Raw genomic sequence first — 25,989 nt, forward strand, 5'->3', positions numbered from 1 at the left:
AATGAAAGCCTCTGAAGGCTGCAGATGGAAACAGTATCAGAGCTGTTGGACACAATATTAGTGATGGGAGATTGGATAGGCAAAAACGGAAAAAAAACTAATATTGTTTGATTGGGGTGATATATTTTGAGTAAAAAAGCTAAGGAAAGTAACATTTTATATATTATTTGTAACACTTTTATAAAATACACACTGTGGTTAAAAGTTACTATTTAATCATATTGGGAAATACTTTTCTTTGCAAAAGAAAGTAGTTGAAGTTAGGATTACTCAGATTAGGGTGCCGTAGCGTAAACTTTTTCAGATTTCGCTTTGTTATAAAAAGCTTCCTATGTGTTTAAGACACTAATAGTTAGTATTGTTAACATGCAATGTAGTAGCAAACATTGTTCATAACAATGCAAAGTAATGCTTAACAAATTAACATAAAAAATGCTCAAACTTTTTTATGTAAAATAAATAAATAAATGAATGCATTTTTGCTTTTTGGACATTGTTAAAACACTGAAATTAGTCCAGTACATTAGTTTTGGGGAAGAAAACGAAGGTCATACTGTACTTGTTGTAATCATTTACCTTTACCAGCAGATGGCGATAGAGTCAAATTAATATGGACAGGCTACACAGTGCCCCTGTCTTCTCACTCATTTCTACACATTTAAATAGTTTTTACATAATTCAGTTCAATATAACATTGGGATATCGGGTCACACAGCAAAATGACGTTTTGTTCCACAACAGTGTAAAACAGATTGGGTTCATCCAATAGAAATACACATTCATTAAGGTCATAAAGGGCATATAAAATCCATCCAACAGGCCAAATATATGATAGGAATATAGATTTTGCATGTATGGCACTTGAAACACTAATATCCTACCAAACATTTCATCCTAGTAGTTCTTTTTATTGCTGTTATGGGTAGCACTTTATGAAAACTGAAAAACATGTAGCATGAAAAATTCTTCTTCATGCTACATATTGAGCAGAGCATATTGAGTGTGCAGCAGCCTTTTCACTTACAATTTCCAAACTGTTATTAGTGGACTACTTTGATAAAAACTCAATTGGGTCAGCAGTAGTAGGTTATTAGAAAGTACCCGATAACGACTGATTAAAAGTTAATATTCCACTAAAATGTATATTCATTGGCAGTAAGTTCGTGGTCAATTTGCATTCCTTAACATAAAGTGATACCCTATAATATAAATGTTGATATGAAGACAATTAAAATGCACAATATTTTTAATTGCAAGTGCAGACCTACCAAGAAATGGTCAGAAATCTAAATAATTAGCAAAGCAAATATTGACAGCTCTGGTAGGAGACTGTGACGAAAGGATATTTATCTGCTTTGCATTCTACAAATTTGGCCATTATGAATGACGGAGAACAAAGAACGTCATTGTTAAAAGAAAGCCATTAAAGGCTGGTTTGCAATTTGACCAGCATTCAAATAAAATACATACAAATTTATCATTCTAATTTTACTTTCTGTCATGCAAAACTCCCTCTATGAAACTGTCTATAAATCACCTCTGGGGGGCACTGCATCATCATCATCATCCTCATCATCCTCAGCGTAAGCGTGCATTCAGCGGGGAAGAAGGTGGTGCATGTTTTGAGGGGGGTAGGGATGATAGATTCCATTTCTATTCTACCTTTAATCCAACTGTGAAATTCAAAACTAAAAGGCAGCTGCTTTTTTTTTTCTACCAAAGTAGTTCTCTGTAAGGCTGTGTACTGCATCAGTAACCCAGAGTTTCATCATCACACCTTTAGAAGAAGAAGAAGAAGAAGAAAAAAATAAACATGGTCAGCTGGTAGAATATATATGATTTGTTGGAACTGTATTGATCTATCCTGGATGTAGAGTAAAAAAAAATATCAATCTATCCAGAATTAAAGAGAAAAAAGATAAACAAGACATTAAAAAGGTCAAAGTGCATTAAGTAAAGCCTAAAAACTGCAGCTAATGAGCCACGTGACAGCAGCTACAGTAACTTCTGCAACATCAAAGATAATCCTCCTAATTAACCTCGGGTACACGCATGGAGAGGAGCACTTGGGGGAGGAGGGGCGTCGGGGCAAAACGATGTTCACAGGCGACTGCAGATCTCCGACTGCTTGCCATAAGAACAAATGAATTTTTAAGATGCAATAATGCGAGATTATGAAAATAAGAGGAGACATGAAAATCCACTTTTCCACTTTAAACATTTTATTACAGACAAAGGAAAACAAAAAAAAAGAAGTATTTGTGACACAAAAATGAAGCTAATGTTGGTACATGTATGTGAGAAGTGTACCAACGACAAATTCAGAAAATATTTATTATTCTAAAAATAAAGTTGTTGGTTCAATAATAATAATAGTAATAATATTAATAATAATAATAATAATGCACCCTGATGCAAAATAAGCCAAAATCTTACTTCATATTGTCCATAAATACATGTAAAACCTGCAAAAAATTAAATAAAATGACCAAATTATAAAACATTATGGTATCCGACAGAACAAAACGGGGCTCTTTCGTCACTGGCTTTACAAATTAAAGAAATACGTTTGGCAGGTTTGTACACAAAATTAAGATATCTACCCCCAATGACCTGAAAAGCAAATCCTGCTACAGTGAAAATTCAAATGAGATATCTTGAAAACGTTTTCCACACACACACACAAAAAAAACAAAAACAAAGAAAAGAGAAAGATGGAAAAGTTTAACACAATTCTATAACACCTAAGGAAACTAGTCAAAAACTTGAAAACCCACTGTTATGTTTTTTTTTCTTTAGTAACATTTTACATTTAGCAACATATTTTTTTTTCTTCACCTGTACAAGTGATGTGAGACTAAAAGGATGGAAGGCGGGGCTATAGGCAAAGGAGGCGGTCCTTATTGACAAGAGTAGGAGGAGCTAAGAGGGGATTGGTTTAATCGTTAACCCCTGTAACGTCCTGAGGCCGTGCAAGCAGTGATGTCCTCCAAAGGAGTTTCGCTCGGCCGACAAGGACACCAAACAGTTTTCAGCCTTCGCATTTCCTGCTTTTACTTTTTTTTGGAGAGACATAAACACAGCGTCGACTTGAGCTTTAATGTGTGTGGCCCCTCACTGAATCCGGCTGCACAGAAAAATCACATAACCAAACAAAAGAGAGGGTTTTTTTCTAAAAAAAAAAAAAAAAAGAAAGAAAAAAACTGAAAAGGCAGAGGGACTCCAGCTTAATACACACACGAGAGGGTTCCATTTTGGTGATATTTACAATCACTCTGTGATAAAGGAAATAAAGTCCTTTAGTAAGTGGAGCAATGATTTACAAACGGCTTATGTATTCTCAACGACACCTTCATTAAAATGTTGCTTTCCCTTCAGCCGGGGATGTTTCAGAAAGTCCTGAAGTACGTCCACCCCTCATGAAGCAACTATATTCTATTTTCCTGTATTACATTTTCTACCTTTGAGTATGCTTTAAGCATTTCATCTTCCTACTAAGGATAGTTCATGGCAAACACAGAGGAAGTGAGTGAAAAGGAAAGCGATTAAAAAAAAAAAACAACAAAAAAATCCAAACAAGATGAGAGGACATTTTTGGCCCTCATTTCCAGTATGCCGGCATGAGCTTAAAGCTCACTGCCACCTCCAAAAACAATGTTCACAGACCAGGAGGGGGAAAAAAAGAAAGAAAGAAAGAAAAAAAGAAAGCAAAGAAAGTGCCTTGGGCTTGTGGCCGATTAAGTGCTTGGCAAAAAGGTGGTACTGTAGCAGTCTTTGGGATTTTCAAAATCCATCAGAAGAAGAAGAAAGAGAAGAAGAAGAAGAAAGAAAAACAAAATGAATAAAAAGCAGATACATCAATGATGCTGTTGTTATGTTAGAAAGCTCTCTGGAGTCTGACATGTGGAGGTCATATAACTTCAAGTGAGGTAGAGAGGCTTGTCCCGGGCTCCCATGCCACTGCTGATGAAGAAAACAAGAGCTGTATAAATGTGTGACAAAATATATCTGAACAGAGGTCTGTTAGCAAAACATAACTGTTTATTTTACATAACATTTCACCAGGGAAATCTTTTTTTTTTTTTTTTTTTCCCTCATTTCAATGAAGGCCTGTTTTCTTTCCAATGAAGGCCTGGGGAGCGGCTCCCAAACAAACATGAAAGCTGACGACAGACAACAGACATCAAAAGGCCTGGATTCAAAATTTGCAGATCAGTTGGTATTTGAAATGTCAGATCTGGAGTCTATTCTCCAGGTATCTTTGCTGACAAACTAGAAGTAATTTAGAACCTTTTGAAAGTCCCAAACTACAGAGATCTGACACTTGAAGAGAAGGTTTAAAGCAAAAAACTCAGTCCTCTTCAAAGAGCCTCAATCAGGATTTAACCCAACCTGTTTCAGTTCCAGATGAATTGGCTCTAAATAAAGCAGACAGCATGGATGTAAACAAATTTGTTTGCATCCTTTTATAAAGATGAGTACAAACCCAAATAACCTTAAGAAATTATTGTTTTTTAACTAAGTCAAACATGGTATACTTGATGGAACATCTAACAATTCCTGTAAAATAAAAGTAACTATTATGTTTGTTTAAAATATATATTTACCTTTTTAAAGTTAATTATAAACTCATAATAATCTGACACAGCTGTCTATTTTAGGCTCTTTTCACTATGCTGGATGAAAATCCCTCTTTATCTTGCCACCATGAATAACAAGCAGGATTGCAAAGGAGGTAAGATCTCCAAACTCACTTTTAAACAACTGCAGCAAGGAGTGGATCTTGCAGTCCTCATAGTAAAAATTAGACCCCATTTAAAATCTAAATGGATGAATAGGAGTAATTGCAGAAAAAAAGAGTTTGTTTTTTTCCCATATCATCACCAATGAAAACTTTGCTAAGTTGAACTGGAACCAGGCACTGTGTTCAGATGAGACTAACGTTCCTGGTGGGTCCGGCATAAAACAAAAGGTTGAATGTGTGCAAAAACACAGCTTTTTTCTCTTCCATCGACCTTGGAGAACTTAGATTACCTAACATCATAAATTGTTTAATATAACAAAAGACTTAAAATAGAAATCCAGTAGAACACAGCAGCAATATGTCATTCTTTGCTGCAGTCTTTCAGCAATGAGTTTGGAGATTTTGTTTTTTTTTATATATTATTTTTCTGGACACATCTTTACCAGAAATGGCAACAAATTTGTCTGCATCTGCATGTCCTCTCCAAAGTCCAAAGTAGCAACACAATATTTTTAAACGTGACACAAAATTTTTACTTGGTGACAGTCTGAAAAATATTCACTTTATTCAATAAAGAAATGTATGTGGAGCGACACATAATTGGATGTCGGCACTTTTCCCAAGCTCGGTAATAGCATTGTTCTTGTGCTGCGTTGCTCATTTCAATTTCAAGAAGATGCTTTTCTTTAGCAGGTAAATTGCTTTTTATGATTAACACTGTCTGAGTGTCAGAGTGTGAAGCGAAATGGTTTAATGTAGATCACTTGGAAAATGAGGAGCTCTCACAGAGCTGCTTAGTATTCTCAACAGCCAGACGTCATGAAGTGCAGCAGTCAGAGCATTTTATCTTGGAAAAAAAAAACAACCCAAAAATATGGAGCTATGTGTTAACTGGTGTTATGAGCTTACCCGCAGTGGTTGGGTCCACATTCCCTGTTGCAGTACTCGCCATCCCAGTCGGGGTTCTGCCCATGCACTGGATTGGGTGCCCCTGGGGACTGCGAGCCCCCGACGCTGTTCTGGTAATCAGCCTGAAGATGGGAGAATCCCTGCAGAGGAGGAGGAGGAAAGGTTATAGCAGCCAAGCGTTTGCAATGGCCAGCCATCAGGGTGTGCTGAGCCATGATCTGTTATGAGGCCAAACGATGTCAGTGGTCTATGTCAGCTGCTGCTGAGAGGAAAATGTCCATTTTCCGCCCTCCATTTGCTCTTATTGCTTGGTTAAAATAGTTCTCACAATCTGCTCCTGGACTGGAGATTTTATTGACTGAGACCGTTGCATAATTAGTTAGTTTGACCTAAATTATTAAGAAAATCAAAGTCGAGGCATATTCCCATTTTTGGCATGATAAACATGTTTGTGTAACAGTAATTAGCAAAAATCTCTACATAATTACACAAATTCAATAAATGGGACAAAATTTGATTGATGACTGCACCAACCTGTTGGCTGAGCGGAGGGGAATGCAGAGGCGCCTGGAGCCCCATTTGGTGTGAGATGATTGGCTGCGACTGCTGCATGCGGATTGGCTGATTCAGATGCAAGGAGAGCTGGGCGTGCGGGTGCAGAGGGGGGCTGATCTGGAAGGGTGCTGGGGGAGAGGCACTCATGCTGGGCGGGAGCATTTGGGACTGGCTGAGGGTCGGGCCCAGGGCGTGGCGCGGCGGCCCACCGTAGCTCTGGAGCTCGGAGAGCGGGAAGGAGCCTGGGGGGCCCAGGTAGGGTGAAGAAGACTGAGGGGGCACGCTGTACAGGGGCTGTTTGGGGGGCAGCAAGTGAGAGGGTTGGCTGGTCTGCTGGGCACTTTTTGGTTCAGGATCATTGTATGTCTGTGGAATAAAAAATAAATAAACATTATTTTAGGTGCTGAAAAGTGGAGGCGATGACAGAGACAAATGAAAAGCCATTATCAGGTGGAAAACTCAGCTTTAAACTAAAAATATGTATTTGTGGAGATGCTCAAAAACAAAAAAAACAAAACAAAACATGAAGCTTGCTCTGCTTCATGCTTCTAAGCTTCAAGCTTTTCTCAGCAATTAAACATGTTGAATTTGGAAACAGTGGCAGCCATTTGGAAACCATTCTGAGCTTTTCAGTGAGGACATACAAAGAAACTAATATCAGTTATAGTTTCAGACTTTTGACTGAACACAATTTTTAAAGTATATATTTGATTAAAAAAAGGTAAATATACATTGTATAGTGTTCTGGCAACAGTGCCTTCTGCAACTGAACAATAAAATGTGATTCTCTTTACTGAATCATTACATTCATAACATTGTGTAACACTGGGGGGTCCTTTCAGTTTCTGTTCTATCTGTTTCCCTTGGAGACAAAAAGTACATTTTTAAAGATTGTCGTATAGTTTATGCCATAAGCTTTTTTTTTTTTTGCAATTTTATTGTAGGAAGATTATTATTACTTTCAATTCTCAATAAACATAACAGATATTCAGCAATTTTCTGATATTAGAAAATTCCTGCCTGTTAAATGCCTGTTTTAGAATAAATAAATCAGTAGCTTCCCAGTAGATAAAAAAATACCTTCACCCAAAGAAATTTTAAGGGATTTGAACACATACTAGCAAAAAGAATAAAAAATAACCCCTAAATAGGCAAACTTGTCAAATCTTATGCCATTTGCGTCCACACAACCAAAATTTGTCCATTGACCCTTATAAAGAAATTATCACCAGTCATAAGCATTGTCTCATGTGCCACAGTTTATTTCATCACATTATTTAAGTTTTAAAGTTGTAATTCCTGAGGACAAATCTTAGAATGTTTTACATAACCTCATTATACCACTTTAACTTTTAATCTTGAATCAAAGCCTTCAGCACTAAAAAAACCCCTCAAAATCTCCATATTATTTTAATATGAATTGAAATTTTTTACTCTAACTTGCATCTCTATCATTGCTGAGCATGTTTATGATAGCTGTTGCTGGAGGACACTAGAAGGGTGCTTGCATAGGAAGCAAGAGGTGTCACCTTCAAAATAAAATGTGATTTTTGAAAAATAAATGCAGCCTATTTGGATTTGGGCACAAAACTGACAATTTATGAATGCATTACTTAGAGTCTTTATGAGGGTCAGCAGAGGACATCTAAAGGGTAGGATGTGGCCTATAGAATCCAATTTCTAACAATATTTTAGAAAGAACATGCTTAACAATGACTTTTTGCCTAAAATAATAAAAAAATAAATAATGAACACTCACAGTAGGAAGGTGAGAAAAGTAAAGATTTTTGATGCTGTTGTTTAAAGATTAAACTGAATCTACTAAAATCAGCATCAGCACACCAAACCTTCACAAGCACCAGAGATCAGACAATCGGTTGTGATACTAATTTGATATCCGTGATACTGACGTTTTAAGTGGTTTATGTACTTCACATGCTCATGATTGCAATCCAGCGATTAGAGGGCTAAAATGAACTTCGTTGCTTTAAGGGAGAAGGCTGAACTCCACCAAATTCCTGAAAACTTGACCTTTTGCTTTCAGGACAGTGAGCAGGTGCAACACCCCCACCACCACCTCCAGTCTCTCTGCAGGCCTCAGTGATGAGCTGTCAGATTGTTCATCTCCAGCCATCAGTGTTGATTAGAAGGTAATGGAGCCCATTTGTATGAATAGAGCTAGGGCGGAGGTAATGATCAATAGACTCCTTGACAGATAGATGGGAAAGGAAGAGGAGCACACACACACCCACACACACTCCTACACATGTGCACGCATACATATATGCAGGACCCTGGGCAGAGAAATGAGGCTGTTTGCCTGCAGAACAAATGGAATGACAAAAGGAATCTTCCCCTCACTATATTGTGTGTGCTGTTAATACAAGGCGGCACTAAACAATGCAATCCTGCTTTCCTTCTTTTTATCCCAGTGCTTTTTTTTTTTTTTTTTTGCTGGTGTATACAATGCGGCTTCGTTCACTGGGCAAAGAGTGTGTCATAGATCTGAATTAGCAGGAGAGTGTCAGAGAAGGAAGCAGCGGCAAGCCAATCATTGCCCGAGTTGTTTTGTGATGTACTTCCTGTTGTAGATGATGAGATGAGGAAATCAATGATCTAACGCATGACTAGTCTGTTGATGTGAGATAAGATTAGGATTTCTATTATATGAGGATATACACTGTATATATATAACAGGTTCATCTGGTAGCATGCGTAGAACATGAAAGAACAATTATTTTTAATCGTAAAATCCTGAACGATGACATGGTCATATGCTTATGTGCTTTCTCTTTGTGACCTCTTCCCTTTTACCATACACTGCATATTTCATTCTTAATGAATATTATAATTCCCTGTGGATCCTATGGAAATCAGGTATTGTTCCAAATATAGCTTGCTATTTTTGCATAACCCCCCCCCCAACATCTTCAACATCACAGTCTCAAACCATGGAGCACCTACACCCCCACCCAGCCCATTAGCAAGGATTTTCCATCCAATCCATCATCAGTCTTAGCCAGGGCTTGTGTGTCATAAGCGTTACCTTGGAAACCAGACTGGCTCGGTACGCGGCCAACGCTTTCAGGTACTCTTTCTTAGCTGCCTCAGTTTTTCTCTTGTAGCCCTGTGAAGAAGAAAAAATCAACAACAAAAATCAAAACAAGAGACGAGGAGTTGACATGCTCATAAATGTGCAGAAACACACACACACACAGACACACGCACGCCCACACACACAGAATTCCTTGTAGCTCACTTGCTCAAACAGAGGTACACACCCAAACCCACACACAAACATGTCCGTAATGGTTCCCTTTCCATCAGAGCCAATGGTACAGAACACCTCCATTTCCTCATCATGGTACTAATACTCCCTCATCTCAATGTGTCTCCCTCTATCGTAGCGACACATCATTTCCATTCCAATCCACCTAAAGAAATGGACTGGAACTTCTCGTTGTCTTTTGCTCTGCTCAGAGCCACAATAACATTTTCAGTGCGCTGACGTCTGCGCTAAACCAAAATGGTTGCCATCATTTGGTATATAAAGATCCCTTAAAACACTTTTCTTTTTGGGCCTTCAGTATTGTTCCAAACTCCTGCAAGTACTTGTTGCAGGAATCTCAATGTGTTTAGCTTTAATTTTGTTCAATTCATTTCAGCTTATTTGTAGAGCACAAACTCACCACAGATGCCATCTCAAGGCCCCTTACAAGACAAACAGATCCAATTCAAATTTAACCAAAATAGTCTAATTATATTGACAGATGACAGCTTGTCATATTCAATTACATTCCATTTAAACACTAGTAATAATACAACGTGGTCAAATCCGGTGCCAAATGGTACAAAGAAAATATTCTAAGGCAGCACAGGAAATAGTCATGAACTTCGCAGATATTTCACCTTCAGAACAACCATAAAGCGGTAGACAGTGAAATTACAGCAACTCCCTTTAACAGGAAGAACTCGACGTAAGCCCATAAAGCACATTCACAAAACGCAGTGCATGCACAGAATCAGGCCCGTTCTGCTGGGACGCTTTTAACCAAACATTGTGTAAAAAACTGTAACTGTTAGAAAAAAAGATGAGAAGGAAACTCATCATTCTCCAAATTCCACCATTTTGAACTGAGAAATCTCCACAGAAAGAAATAAGAAAATTTAAGAAATGCTGGCACTAGCCATGTTTAAAATTCGCATTTTGATCAAAGAAATCGTTATGCCATTGGTATAGGTAGGCAATTTCTAAACAGAATACATATTTTTTTACAAATTCAGCTGCATTTATAAAAATTTTATTAATGAACAATTTTAGTGCAGAAATAACTACTATTGAAAGCTATTTGGTTTAATTTAGATGTGGTTTAGTAATCAAGGTTATGGCTTAATTCCTTTCGAACCACACTTTGGTTGCTTTAACATAAGACATTTGTCACTTTAATCCATTTTCTGCTATAAGAATCCAACACAGTGCGCTAGGTCAAACCCATAGCCCAACCCTGCTATGTTCAAAGGACACAGGCCTAGATTGTCAACAAAGGACCGGGTCAGCAAAGATAAAATTAGTTCTTAACTGTGCAATTTTTTTGTGTGAATATTCACATGTTAGTATTCTAATTGATGCACTGAACTGAAAAACATAAGAGTGTCTAAACACCCATGAAACACAACATTGTGATCTCCTACAACCCTGTCATCATTAGCATTTCCTATTTATTACCGCAGAGCAGGGGTTGACATTAACTGGCAACAAAAGGAATAGATAGTTCCTCCTGAATAGCCAAAATGTCCTTCAGCTAAATCCAAGGATGAGAAAAAAATAGTGGAAGGGGGGGTGTCACTATTTGTGTATTCCAAGCAGGATCAAAATAGCAGGCGAGAAATATAAATAAAGAGAGGAAAAGAAAAATTCGCACATTGCAGCTTGTCAGAGGGCCAATGAAGATGCATGGTGGGGAGATATCCGTCACAGAGGCGAGATGGGGAAAAGGAAATGGAACGTATATTGGCCTTTCACTTTTTTTTCTTCATATTTGGCCTGGTTTTTGTGTTAAAACCTCGTAAGACATCCCTGTTTTGTGATTGTTTGAAGCAAACAGAGCTGCAGTGAGGTTCCAGACTTTTTTTCTTTCTCTTTCATATGCGATTGTTTGCTTTCGCAGGATGCATTAGCGTTTGGCTTATGAGCATATTTACCCAGCGCAAAACATATCATTCCTTGTCTGCTGAAATCTCCCAAAGCATGTTTATATTTTCCCCACATTGACCGTTCCAGGCTTTTAAAACGTCCTAGGTTGTTAGTCTCGGACTGTTTTATTGCTGTTGGTGCACGGGGCCCCTCCTCCAGCCCTGCCGCTCCCTCCCTTTGGTAGAATTAAATTTAGAAAGAAAATCATTTTAATGAGAGTCAGGGGAGCGGGGATAAACGGATGGATTATCTTTAGAAAGAGAAGAACTAGCTCATTAAGATGAGCTGTAACTCACAGCAACGTTCAGGTAATTACACAAAAGATAATGACAACAAAAAGGCTGCTCGTCTGTTGCAGCACACGCCATCTACTGGTGGGAGAAAACTGAATGTAGGCAGTTAAATAATGCTATTTTGGTGAGTTTATTTGGGTTCAGCTTTATCAGCTGAACCAATACATTTAGAACCAATTCAATTAGATATATCATGCCTTATATAAGTGTACCTGAACCCTTATACACTTATGTATTTTTGCCTCATTTGATTTGGTTTCATAATTTTGTTCATATTTCAGTTGCAATCAAGACATGATAATTTCTTCCTGTCTATTTAGAAAAAGTCGCTTTTACTGCAGAATTATGCGTGGCTCTACATAAAGCCCAGATGTGACAGCCTTCCATTTGCACTTAAACACAGCATGCATCTGTGGGCTTCAAAACTTGATAATGGGTGCATAGCAGGCAATTTGTGCCACACAGACACCTTTTTTTTTCAGAACAGAGAAAGTATTAGATCTGTGAGATTTAAGTGAAAAAAAAAAACTGCACATGAAATATTAATATTTATGCAGGCTGTGATGTGAACATTTGCAGAATTATTCTACAAACTCCGACACTGTCTGATGTCTCTGAATCTGAGCGAGCCTCCGAATTTCTGCACCAGTCATTATTCGTACTTCTACTTTAATGCTCATAATTTGAAGCCTATATTTCCATAATGCTTTCTTGTTCATCTGCATGATCAGCATTCTGTCAGATGACACCCAGGCGTTATGTCTATAATCTAAGTTTCTAAAAATTCGGATGTTTAGCTTTTTAATCCTTCCTAAAATAAACAAATAAATAATGAAACGATTTCGAATCCTTTCTGAGGTAGAATAGAAATCCAATGTATAATTCCAGTTTGAGACAACTGCAGGCTCTTCTATGACAACAAGAAGAAGGAGTCCTGCAGCAGATGGTTAAGCTCCCTCTGAGCCCTTATTACAACATCATTGAGTCAGTCTGGCATTAAATTCATAGACAGAAGACAGCGAGACAGCCTATATTCCCAGAGGAATCATGGCAAGTTCTTAGAGATGTCTCCAACACCTACGTACCAATTATTTTTGATAAACTTTAAAAGAAAACCAGTCAGCAGCAGAGAACTGGCTTCTTGAGAGGCAATTACATACAGTTTTAATACATTTCATTATATTATTCTGTAGGTATGCAGCATAGTGCTTATAAAAGTGTTCATGTTCAATATTTGGTTTCGGCTTTACAGTTTCATTGTTGCCAATGAGTTTCAAGTTCTGTTTTGGACGCCCCGGTGTGTTTCGGCCTCTAATTCGTTCCTCCACATGCAAATTTTTTATACCTGCTTCTGTTCCTCCCCGAGGCTGTCCCACATGGAGGCCACAATCTTGGAGACGTCTCCAAAAGTGGCATTGGGGTTTTGGCCTTTGATGGCAGCTTGGGTGTCTCTGAAGAAGAGCGCGTACGCTGACACAGGCTTCTGTGGCTCATTGGGATCCTTCTTCTTTTTCTTCTTCTGAGGTTTGGGCTTGGGCTTCATCATTTCTGCCGCGCTCCGCTTCTCGTTGCTTATCTGGAGGCGGAGAGATAATTGGTTATAATCTTCTGCTGATGATGCAGACTGGAAAAGAAAAGATTTTTAACTTTGCAAAACTCACACATACAGTATATACACATATAATCAATAAGTATGATGTTATCAATGAATATTTGTAAACATTCAGACCAGTGCCAATAGGAACAATGCCTCTTCTGAACACAACTTCAACACAACCCAATCCTAACCAGAACCATAATGCCAGTCATAGCACTTTGTCTGATTTCCACCTAACTTGGTTGCTTTGAAGACCACTGGACCTGTAATAGAAGTAAAAGTGTAATATAGGGATTAGAAATGGTGCCTTGGGTTAAATTTATCGGGTTTTGTAAAGTAAAATCAGTTCTTTCGTCCCCGCATATTAATGACACAGATCCCCAGACATTTATCTTGTTATTTTTAGGACCGCACCGCACTCTGGCTTTTCCCTCAGCACTACAGCAGACTGGAACGAAGGCTTATTTTAAGAAAACGTAAACCAATTTCCACACCAAATTTTAAGCCGTCACTAACAAATGTAGTCTCCTTTCTCCACCTAGAGCAGTGGTGACCAACTTTTTGTTGCCACTTTGCCCAAATTTTTTAATTTGAAAGTCGTGGGTAATAGGAAAAAAAAAAAATTACATGTTGTGAATTCTTTTATTTTTAAGCAGCTCAACAATAAACTAAGCAGCTTGTGGCTCTTGCACGGGCCACCCTGCACACCCGCCTTCTGTTTTTGTGGTCTTCTGAGTAGAAGACTTCATAAGGTTATATTTTACTTATTTATTTTTGCCTTTCCACTTTGGTGAGTGGATTGCTTTGAATTCTGAATCAGACTGTGTCACACTGCTCATGTGACCATGATGTTTTCCTCCCCCTGGATTGTATTGTATCTACCTCGCCTCCAGAGCAAGATTTTGTTGAGTTCACATAGAAAAGTTTATGCTGCCTTCCATCGAAGCAACTTGTAGATGTGCTTGAAAAGCAAAAGGTGAACATATTTCTACATAATTCCTTTAACTGGTGTTTTGATGCAGTTGAAAAGTGGTTAGCGTTGATTGAATGGACAAAGCAATTCCTGACTTTCAGTGTCTTTGCTTAGGTAAAATTTGGATGTTGCCCAAAGACAAAACTGCACCAAATTTTGATACATTTTCCCATAGCTAAATAAATCATATCTAGGCTTAAATAACCATAAAAAATGCAGGTCTGACCGCATTTGCTCTTGGACATGGTGGACACTATTTCTTTCTTCCTGATTGACAGAGTGTAATCCATGGGCATTGCTTAGATGTTTTGTTGTGCACATGGACTTAGGATGATTTTTTCCAATTAAATTTTGGACTTTTTGTTTGTGTTGTCTTTCTGGTATTGTAAGGCTCTGACAGCTTTTTGTTCTTTTGCTTGTCTTTGTTTTGTTTGTATTCATTTGATAATGGCTTATAAATAAAAAAAGAGAGTAATGGACTGCCTCAAGCTGAAAAAATAAAAACTCACAAACTTGCACACATTTAACCTTAAATGTTTGGCAAATTAAGATGCGTGATAAAATTATAGAGCAAAGGTTGTATATCATGTGAACAATTATGAATACAAAAACGCACAACGTAAATGTAAACACAAAGGGAGTGATTACATTTATGCTCGCCTTTGTGCACATGATATCAGTAATAACACAGTATGCTGAAATGTCCCCACATTTTCATAAAGCAGAACTACTTCCATCAGAGTAATGTGCTGCTTCATCCAATACACATGAATACATTTTCATTTCCAGGTAGAGTTTTGACTGGGAGTCAAATCCAGGTCACCTGATTCTGCTTGTGATTCCGTATGGAAATTGCCTTGTGTGCTCTGGAGAAACCATGTGAGGTAAAGGATGGAATGCGAAAGAGAAGGAGAAAGACAGCGAGATGAAGGGAAAATCTTGTTATTGTTATGAGAAAAATGTGAATTAACCTATTTTTTTCTGTCACTAAAAAGCATGCATATGACAAATGGTATAAAAATACGGTGAGGGTTGTAACAAGATCCTTTGACCTGAAATCTCATATTAGTAAAATACTGCAACATTGCCAAATATATGTAAGTCGGTGCTTTATGTTTAAAGCATTCTCTTTATAAATTGGAAATGGGATGATTTGCCAATAGTTGACACCAAAATTATATTCTGTAATGCACTGCAGCCATATTCTATTTTAAACATAGAAGCCGCGCAACATGCTCCGGCTTCAGGAGCCATTTGTGGTTCTTTCAACAGGGACCTGCCTAATTAAGCTTGACAGCTTCTATTATCTTGTCTTATTCTGAAGTAAGAAATACATGAGTGGATTTGTTGTTTTGAAGAAAGTTAATTGAGAAAATGTTGCAATGGCACTAAAGAAACCTCCATTACTTCAAGCATTCTGTGTGAGTGATAATAAAAGAAATGCTGACAGAAGGATATTTCCTCTCCTGTTCCTCTGATCCAGGATTTTAAAAAATTCAAACAAAGAAGAATGCGTTTTGCCAAATCAGAGAAAAAATATTTACCCACATACCAAAATGCAGCAAGAGGACATTTAGAAATATTCATTTCCATCGCAAGATTAAGTAACAACCTTGTTTCCTCCCATTAACTGTCATCTGAAAAACAGGACTGCCTCTGAGAACGACATTGTTTCAGGAAAGCATTTGCCAAACACAAACTGCATGAAATTAACTAATCAAAATTCAAGGTTTGAGAGCACATTTGCCAGCTACAGGAAAAAAAAAGAAAAGAAAAAAACTTCAAAATGGCTTTCGAGGTGTTTCTGAAATTAATGAACGTTTCCTCTCAGGGTTATGCCAAAGCATTGCTTGTCTATTTTGCAGATTACAGGTAATATTCATATTTTTTATGCGTGTGAGGACATGCGGTTTCATTAAAAAATAATCACCCCTCACTTTCAGGCAATGAGGCAGAAGACAGGCGTTTGAAACAACATCTGTTTGAGCGAACCTTTGATGTGAAAATAGAATAAATTGACAGAGGAGCTAATGGAATGACAGAAAACAAGAGGAAAGAAGGAGGATAAATAATCTCCAAGAAAAATTCACATGTATTCATATGGAAGGAGAAAATAATGACACACAGCAGCTCACTGCTGCATGCAATCTACCAGGAGAATAAGGAGCACGGCTCTCTTTCTTTTTCTTCCATTTATTTCCTTGTTTATTATTTGACAACCACAATCATGAACTCCAATATATACAGTAGAGCGCAGAGGAAGGCGTAACATTTCAATGAATCTGAAAGACTGGCAAAAAATTAAAATTTAATGAAGACAGGCCCAACTTACTGAGAAAAGATGAATGATATAGTTAACTTCTTTATTTTTCCTACATGATGAAAATTAGATTAGTAGATTAGTAGAATAAAAGTTTGTACACATTTCAGCACATTTCACTACCTTTAAATGATATATCATAAATAAATGAATAAAATATCAATATGTACATGCCTAAATGTGCTTGTCTAAATGTTTTACTTTTGAACTTACAACTGTTTTTAGTAAACATTAACGTAATGATGTAAAGACGTGCAATTTCGTTGATGACAAAGATGTTCATCAGCAATTTCTGAATTGCAGTTTTACTTAATTATCAGTTGATGGCGGACAAATAGCCTGAAAACAGCAAGAACATTACATGTGTTCGCCTATTATTTTGTTTATTTAAAATGTTCTACAGTCTGAACTTTTCATGTATTTCATTCATTTTGCCCATCATGTTGCTGCTTCAGACATAGTTTCTCATATTGTCAGTAGGGAGATATACATCTAATCCTCTTCTGCAATGAACCTTTATCGATCCAAAACCGAGTCAAGGCAAAGCTCTTTGATTCTGATGGGCTGAATTCTTGATACTAAATCTTGAAGCTTTAGAAACGTCAATTTATTATCTGTGTTTTTGTGTTGCGCTGACTCAATCTTGGTATGTAATATTTCTTTCTTGAACAAACATGTCCATAACTTTCACTGAAACTTTTTTTTTTTTTACTTATTAAACAACAAATGAAATCCAGGAGGGTAAATTAAAAAGAAATTCTTTCCTAATTTTAATCCTCTAGTTTGGCCAGCAAAAGAAGTCACATGTTTTCCTCCAACAAATCACTTGTCATAAATGAAACAACATTTGACTCTTTCATAAGCAAAAAAAGGAAGTCTGTGGCGCCATTAATAAACATTTATAATACAGAGAATTTGATGAAAATGTCTGACTGTAGCAGAAGCAAAACTGATATTATCTGATATTAAAATGCTGAGTAAAGTGTCATTTAGATGAAAGATAATCAAATTAATCTACCTCACCACCAAATGTTGCCTCAAGCTGCTGGACTGAAAGAAGCCTGCTACAATTTTACCAGAAATTCATTCATGCTGTTTTTGAGTCATATCTATGTGTAAAAATCCAAACAAAACAAAATGCTATAAATGACATTGTTACAGCAGTAATAATCTACATGGCATATTATTGTAGCTGCAACAGAGGTATGTTATTTTTCAGATTTAAATAAAACATGTTAGGACATGTTTAAAATTTTTGTTTTACATTTATTGTAGCCAGAAGCAAAGACACATTGAACTGTGAAAAATCTGTTCTTGCAACATATTTTTTAAGTGCATAGCATATTTTCACTTGCTCGCAATGTATTAGTAAGGATTGACCAACATTGTATCACATTATTGCAATAGGTTTAAGACAATTCAACAAGAAACCTTTCCTATTTTTAGTATATAGAATAGTATATAATTACATACAGTAAGTTACTATATAAGTGTAAATGTTGTTGTTAGATCGGGTATTAGGACTGGGACGTTCTGTGAATTAGTGTTTGAATGTATATGGATACGAGTTCCTGGTCCTGGTGGAAAGCAACCAGATGATCGACTTTATGAAGATCAATTTCTGGGGATAAATTTCCGTCACTGTAAGTTACTAAAGCAACATGTTTTGGTTAATTTTAGGCTACAAGTCTGTAATCATAACAGTAAGGAACATGATTGATTCATGAGTATGTCATTCGGGGTCTACATGTGATTTATGGATGTGGGGATCGTCGTGCTGGAGGACACCATTCCCATCAGGATAAAAATGTTGCATCCAAGAAAAATATTGATCATTATGAACAACTTTGTATTGATTCAAAGGACACGTCCCTCTGCGATAACAAGTGGACCCCAACCACAAAGGCAAAATGGTTGCAACAGCGCAAACGTGTAAAAGTCTCCACTTTAATCTTGAAGGTAATATTTTACTAAACCATTTTTGAATTGTTTTGTTGTGGGAACCTAGAGGACAGTAGAAAGCAACCAGATGATCGACTGACGTCTGACGTGCTAAAGACGGACAGAACGTTTCTATGTTGTATTTCTATACTGTGCATGATAATGGCCTCCTAGAAGGTGAGAAGGGCAGCCATATCTATACGAGTGCTAACAGGTGATAATGGTAATTTAATAGACTGATAACATTATTTGGTTATATTGATGGTCCCACAAAATAATCTGAATTAATTAGTTTTATTTTCCACCTTGGTTGCATGTATAAACTATGTTAACTTTTCAAAACCATTCTAAAGAAAACACACTACCTAAAAACAATATTATTTAAAAAAAAAAGCTACCTTTGAACACTGCACTAAAAGGTCAGCAACAGCACATGACAGTTACCACATAAGTCCACAATGTCCTGCACAGTCTAAATTTATTTTGTCCACAGCTTTCTAATTTAGCAGCAAAAGATTGAACTACAGTGTCAGCCTTTGCTTGCTCATCCCATCAGCGTTTCTGTTGTCTGAGAGAGAAAGAGATGGAAGGGATGGTAAGTGAAGAGAGAGAGAGGGAGAGAGGAAAAGGGAGGGAGAGGGGTAGCGATAGAGCGGAGGAGGGGGTAGCTGTAATTCTGAATGGACCGAGCTGCACTGGCAAGACAAGATTAGAATTGACAGCCTGATAACTGCATCACTATCAAAACAGCAGAGGGAAAGAGAGAAATAGTTTGAGGCTGGGAAAGTGAGGAAGTGAAAGCAAGTGAGAGAGAGGTAACAAAAAAAGTGAGATGAAATGAAAACGAGACACAGTTAATGCAAAAAAAAAAAACATACAAATGTAGGGGGGAAAAAAAAGATAACGAGAACAAGAATGATGCACAGACCAGCCAAGGTTAAGAGAAAGGAAAATGACACAATAAAAGGACGGCACAGTCTGAGAGAGTGGAAAAGTGCCCAGTAACAACAACGTTCTTAATATGAATTTTAATAAAGATCATCACAAACAGTCACAGGCGATACGGAAAGTGCTTCACGGAGCAGTGATTTTAAAAGGCCCATAAAGGCGAACAGGAGCAACTCCGGGATGATGAGCAGATACAAAGAGATGACCGTGAGACTAAAATGAGCCGCAGATCCTCAACACAAGACTGAATCAAAACTGAGGCGTAGTTTCATGGACCTCAGACTAAATGGTTATAAAAATTTGGATCACCAATAAAAAACATAGGAGCAGGGGTTGTTAACATTCTACAATGTTGTTGAGAAAGCATCACTATAAAAACACATGGTGGGCATCCTTTCTTTTTGTGCTGGGGGCTGATTTCTGGTTGTTCAGTGGTCTGAGGAATAATATTTAATATTTGCATGTGTTTCTTTAAAGCAGCAGTTCAGGAAATCCAATCAAAGATTACAGAAATCAGGAAACAATGAATTTCAACATTTTTTGTTTGTCAAATGCTTATTTAGTCAATGCATTTGTCAGTGCAATATCACGTCTGTGTCAAACTCAGCTTAATCTTATCTTCTTAAACCTTCATCATTTTGTCCATAGTGAATCATCTAAGACTCACTATGGACCAACATGAAGGGGTTTTTTCCTTTCAGTTTTATTCAAAGCACAATAACACATAAACTGTAAGAATGCAAAATGCGAAATAAAGACATCCGTTTTTAAGTCTTAAACATGAAAACGCAAATGATGCATTTTAAGTAGGCCATCATCAATCAATACCCCACACACTCGGCTGCATATCTGCATTGTCTTTAAGTGCATAAAAGTGAGCTTTTTTATGCATTTAATGTTATTGTATACGCAACTTCCAGCTAAGTTTGTATTTTTTTTCTGGGAAGAATGAAACATTTTCTGGCACAAACATCTTAATTCAACCCATGTGCGAAACATTCATTACTGGTGCAGAATTTAGAGCTCCGTAAAGGTTGCCATGACCAGATAAAAATGTCACTATGTGCTACACTATGTAAAGGCTTAACCTGCTAAAAAAAAATAAAAATCTCTAATATCAGTTTTCAGTTTCTGCTTTGAATTGAAACCAACTGGATTCCCTAATAGTTATTTGAACACCTGTAGTCACTTAAGCTGTATACTGAATATAGTACTTTCTTCCCCAGATGGCCAGGTAGTTAGTAAGTACAAAAATAAAACTGTGAAAAATGATAATGACATCACAGCAAAAACAAATTACACTAGCCACTGTTTGAGGGTTCATAGGGCCAGAAACAGTTTATGTAGTTTTTACTACATAAAAATAATTAAGTTAGAGTCTTCATTTAAGAAGAGTGTTAATAAAATAATAATAATTAATAAAATTAACACATACACACACACATATATATATATATATATATATATATATATATATATATATATATATATATATATATATATATACTGTATATGAGGTATGGAGAACCATTTTTATTTATCTTGGCCTGCTCTTCTGCCCTTTTAGGTTCTATGATCGGATAACAGAGGTAAGAGTTAAAATTAACAGAGATTAATGTTAGATTAAGATTCAGGTTAAAACCGACAGGTCTTAGCTGCAACAGCAGAGTGCAAGCAGCCTAAAATGTTAGTTTTTCCATCATTCAAATTAAGAAACTGTTTAATGTAAAACCTGCGATTCAAAGTGCACCTGTATGCAATGTTGTAAAAACCGCTTTCATATGAAGGTTTGGCAGTAAGTGCTGAGACCATAAACAAAGCTGCAAAGATGTTTGTAACTCTGATCGGCTCTGTAAACTAAACGTGCTTGTTTATCCTCCATATGGGAACCAAATTTTTGAAGTTTGCTATAAAAGTAGTTCTTTTATAAACAGTTTATCAGCTAAAAAAAAAAAAAAAGAACATTTTCCTGCGAAACGTTTTCCTTTCCCCCTCCCTGCGATCGCCTTGACCTTGCATATTTCCATCACCTTCTTGACATCGGTCTAGATGAGTTGAAATGTGCCTTAAAATACAAGCAGCGCCCACCTCATCTGGAAGCAATTACAGCTACAAGTTAAACCGCCCATCTGTATGCAATAAGCAGAACTACAACAGATCTCCGAGCAGAACCAGGCTCTCATCCAGAGAGCAGCACTCGTTAAATGAAAACACAGTCCAGCTCAAACAGTAATGAACCGGAAGTCCAGATTCTTGATCCTAATCTAAAAGACATAACGGGCTGCGAGTGGGACTCATATAAATCATAAAAAGAGGCTGCTATAAAAATTTGTAGGCGGTCCTGATTTTGTTTAATCAAAAACTGTACAAGATCTCTCTAATGTGGGGTGCGTTGCTCAAGCTTTCAGACAGCATGGCTGGCGAGAGTAAAAACTGGAACTGCACATTTTGATTGAAACGTAACCCCGAAGCCACTGCCGAACTCAGCTGCTTGATTTATTTGACATTAGGAGATGACTGACAGCTCAGAGGAGCTCCTCCCCGCATGCTTTGCCTAACAACATTGGACCCACTTAATCAGTCTAAATTGCAAAGTCGAGGCCCTTGTATTTGGTAATGTGGTGAAAACAGTGGCAAGTGAGAGCTAATTAGATTAACGGTAGTTTAACGAGCTGTTGGAGGGGGGGCCCCCGCAGATTGGATTTTAATAAATACGCAGCGGCAAAAAGCATCTGCTATGCACTTCCTGGCTCTGCTGGCATCCTAATTGGCCCCAGTGGGTTACGGCAGCTCAGCAATACGTGGTGCAATTTAAGGAGGGAGGGGAAGGGGGCAGGGGCAAAATGCTTATCTTCTCTCCAGGTAAGTCAAAGAAAAGGAATAAACAATATGCCTTTATAATTGTTTACATTTATTAATAAGTTGCTGCCAATTGCGTTTGAACACTAAAAAAATTTCCCAAGACTTTAATCACCATGCAGCCTCCATGAAATGTTAAAGCAAGGGGAGAAAATGTCCTGAGGTATAATTAAAGCACATTTCTCCGGTGTTTGTTTTTTAAGATGGTGTGCCCCCACGATGAGGTCTTTGCAGGGGCAAACAGCACAGAAAGGAAAAAACAATTAATCAAACATGAATGAGCGACCATTGCAGGGTTATTTCCATAGCAACAGCCTGAGGGGACAACTTGAACCCTTTAATGTTAGCTGGTGATGTCTCTTTGTAAACATGTGCACAGCGGGGGGAGAAAGCCAATGAGAGAGCCTGGCAACAGAGGCATCACAGGGCAGCAACCTCTTGGTATCAATCGAAGTTTCCATTATGTGCTGGAAAGGACTGAAAGGTACACTAAAAACATTGCATTGTGGCGCATTTGGAGATGAAACGCAGGATTGTGAAGGCTGGCAAATGTCTGCAAATATCAGAGTTTGGTGAGCAGATTTTGTGTGGAATTAAAACACAGAAATTATTAAAAAAGCCTCATGTTAGGATATATAACCGCATTTTGGGGTATAAAATTTACTTAGGTTTTACATGTGTAATTATTGTCACATTTTGTCACATTGTAAACACAATCAGGATTTTATATGATAGGGCATGTCAAATGGCTTATAGCTGCATCTTTTATATCACAAACACATTTAGCACCACACAGTTCACACTAAAAATGTAAAAAGTATGTAATTTTGTGCTGCTGCATCATTTGAATCCTATGCTATATAAAAGGATACATATATAGTATATGTCTTGCAATATGTACCTGTTATGGAACAATAAATAAAAATTTGTACTTGTTATTGATGTTTATTGGTGTGTAACTCTCCTTTAATAAACAATATTAACACAGATTTTTCACAATTTTTACAAATAAGATGAAAAGTGTTGGGCACATCAGTTATGGTGAGTCAGGTTTGAAACATAATCTAGAGTCGCTATTAAATAGCAAAAGCTTAAGATTTAATGTCGACTCAAGAGTTATCTCTCTTTCATGGGATGAAAATAAGTTGAAAAAGGGATCATAGAAAGGTTTGGGAGTAAGTGCTGAGACCAATTGAGTAAATGATTAAAGTTGTCTCCGCTGAGCTAAGGTTTTTTACACAAATTACAAATTAAATTACAAAATTACCATGATGGTAATTTTTTACACAAATTACCATCATGGTAATGGTAACGTTGTATATGGTGGGTCTGGATTTCCCTGCAATGTGTCTTCACAGTATGTGCCAGTAAAAGGAGTTGGGAACAACTTCCAAACTGACCTGTTTTTATTTAACACTGCTATCGAGCAAACATTTACAGTAAATAAACTACAGCTGTTTAGGCATAGAAGGATATTTTCTCCTGTTAAATGTGTGTTCAATTCATTGACCAAGGACGTTGGTGAAGCATGGTTCATCTGTCCATGTTTGGTGTACCACTACAATAACTACACAGATATCTCTCAAACTGAACTTTATCAAAAGAAGCAAAACAAAAAAAATTATGAATATCTTTATGGTTTGACATCTCCTCCATCCATAATTTTGGGTTATTTGGGTCTTCTGGACTCTAACTCTCTTCCAGTTATACTATTAACAAAACAAATGTGTTGCACTCATACTTACAGTTTTCTGTACACCATGATAGGGTATTATACTAATTTATACATTGCCCGTTGAGGGTAGGAGAAAAAGAAAACACTGAAAGAACAAAATGATTTTAATGAACATAAATGGTACATTTATATCTTTGGTGTCCCTATGAGATAAGTTATGTAAAATAACATCATTTTCTTATAGAAATTCTTAAAAAAAGAAGCTTTGTTGTTGTATTTCTTCTTCTGCTCATGAGCTAATACAGTGGCCTTTATCTGCCTTGTGTGTGTGGCGCCACCCTCTGGTTGGGCGTATTATTGTCTCTGTTGGCAGACCCAGTAAACACAGTCCCAAAGGTCTGGGCGGTACTGTACATCCACAGTGAGTCCTTGAGGACCATAGGCATATTTGATAATATTTCTAGCACTTAGACTTAGTGGTCAAGTGGACAGTAAATTAGAGTGGGAGGTAAATATATTAATTCCCAGTATGCTCTAATATAATAATGTATCTTTAGATTAATTGGCATTCAAAATAATTCGTTGCACTTTATAATAACTTTTTTATGTCGAATTGAATATTATGAAAAACATAAACAAGTGAAATGTTCCTTTTTTGAATTAGACTTAAGAATGTTTCTTTGAATTCATCACTTACTTATTTTTATATTGTATTCAGACAAGATAGTATGCAACTGAAGAGAGAATGTTAATTTCTGTAAACAGAGATTTGAGACTTAACTTCGACTTAAGGTGAAGGACGTAAGCCCTCAAAGACTTTACAGCTGAAATAGGCAGAAAAAATATAAATCATCATAGACATATTTCTCAAAGTTTAACATCTCATTTCAGAAGCCTCACAAATAACATTTTTCATATGGAAAGATTATCAGTTTCCGGAACCCGTAACGAGACGACTCTTCCAGCTTCCAGCTGCGAACAACAATGCAAGAACCAAACGGCACAAACAAGTTTCATCAAGACCATTGGTTGCCGTGGCGGACTGTTGTTTCACATATCCCCAGATGGTATATTGGAGGAACTGCTGTCAAAGCAATCTGCCTTCTTTGTCCACAGATGTGATTAGAAAGCAATAAAAAATCTTCAAATTTGCCACAAGAATTTTAAAATAATGAGGGAAAAGTATGAGCTGAGGAGAAAATAGAGGTTCATGCTTAGAAACTAACCTGATTGCAGGCTAAAAATGTATAAAGCTCCGTAAGTATATAGTAGAAGGATGGTAATTCAGTTAACCACAAAGCTCTAAGCATGTAAAAGGAAACAAGAACATATAGTTCTCGGCGGTCAAAGCTCAAGAGTCAACAACGCCTGTAAAAATCAGTTTTCAGTCAAAACCAAGACAAGAACAAAATCTCTCTCTTTTTTTTTTTTTTTTTTTTAACTGCCACGCAGCTAGTTGTTTAGAAGCATTCGGAAATAAATGTATAAAGTTTTTTCCACTTTCATTTTGCAACCTATTTATCAATGAGTCCTACAGGGGGGAACATGCCAGTGAAAAAAACAAAAGAAAAAGAACGCTAGCAGAAGCAGGTATCTGTGAGTTTCTTGGCCCAGACCTTGTTGGGTTCCTTGGATGAGAGTAATGGCTTCTTTGCACTGGGCTGCGTAGTGCTATTGTAGAATCACAGAGCGGCTAATTGAAACAAATGACTCTAATAATGGGACATTATCCCCACAGGCTGGCTTTGTGGTGGGCCTAATTAGCGTTGCGGTGGAGACGAAGAGGACGAGACACCGACGCCGAGCCCTCTGAAGGAAGCAGCCGAGGCCCTCTCATGGTGGCCAGTGAGGAACTTTAACATGTGCAGAAGCTCTGGGCTTTATAAAGGAATTATATGAAAATGTAAACAGTATATCGCAATTAACAAATTTTCCAATATCTCCCCCATTCACTTTGGATTTTCTTCCAAAAACGCAGTTC

General features: G+C 37.2%; 1 protein-coding gene across 2 annotated transcripts in view; it reads right to left on the reverse strand.

Moving 5' to 3' along the window:
- Positions 1-2,784: 2,784 nt before the first annotated feature.
- Positions 2,785-25,989, reverse strand: part of LOC114147675 (TOX high mobility group box family member 2-like) — a 103,172-nt gene continuing 79,967 nt past the window's right edge. For both annotated transcript variants that reach the window (XM_028022243.1, XM_028022235.1), the window contains 5 exons: positions 13,041-13,271; positions 9,255-9,335; positions 6,188-6,574; positions 5,654-5,793; positions 2,785-3,963 (listed from right to left, as the gene is read on the reverse strand). In XM_028022243.1, coding sequence (XP_027878044.1) covers positions 3,921-3,963; positions 5,654-5,793; positions 6,188-6,574; positions 9,255-9,335; positions 13,041-13,271 — 882 coding nt within the window. In that variant the 3' untranslated portion in view covers positions 2,785-3,920. The remainder of the gene's footprint in view (positions 3,964-5,653; positions 5,794-6,187; positions 6,575-9,254; positions 9,336-13,040; positions 13,272-25,989) is intronic.

The sequence above is a fragment of the Xiphophorus couchianus genome, chromosome 1, assembly GCF_001444195.1.
Source record: "Xiphophorus couchianus chromosome 1, X_couchianus-1.0, whole genome shotgun sequence".
Lineage (NCBI taxonomy): Eukaryota > Metazoa > Chordata > Actinopteri > Cyprinodontiformes > Poeciliidae > Xiphophorus > Xiphophorus couchianus.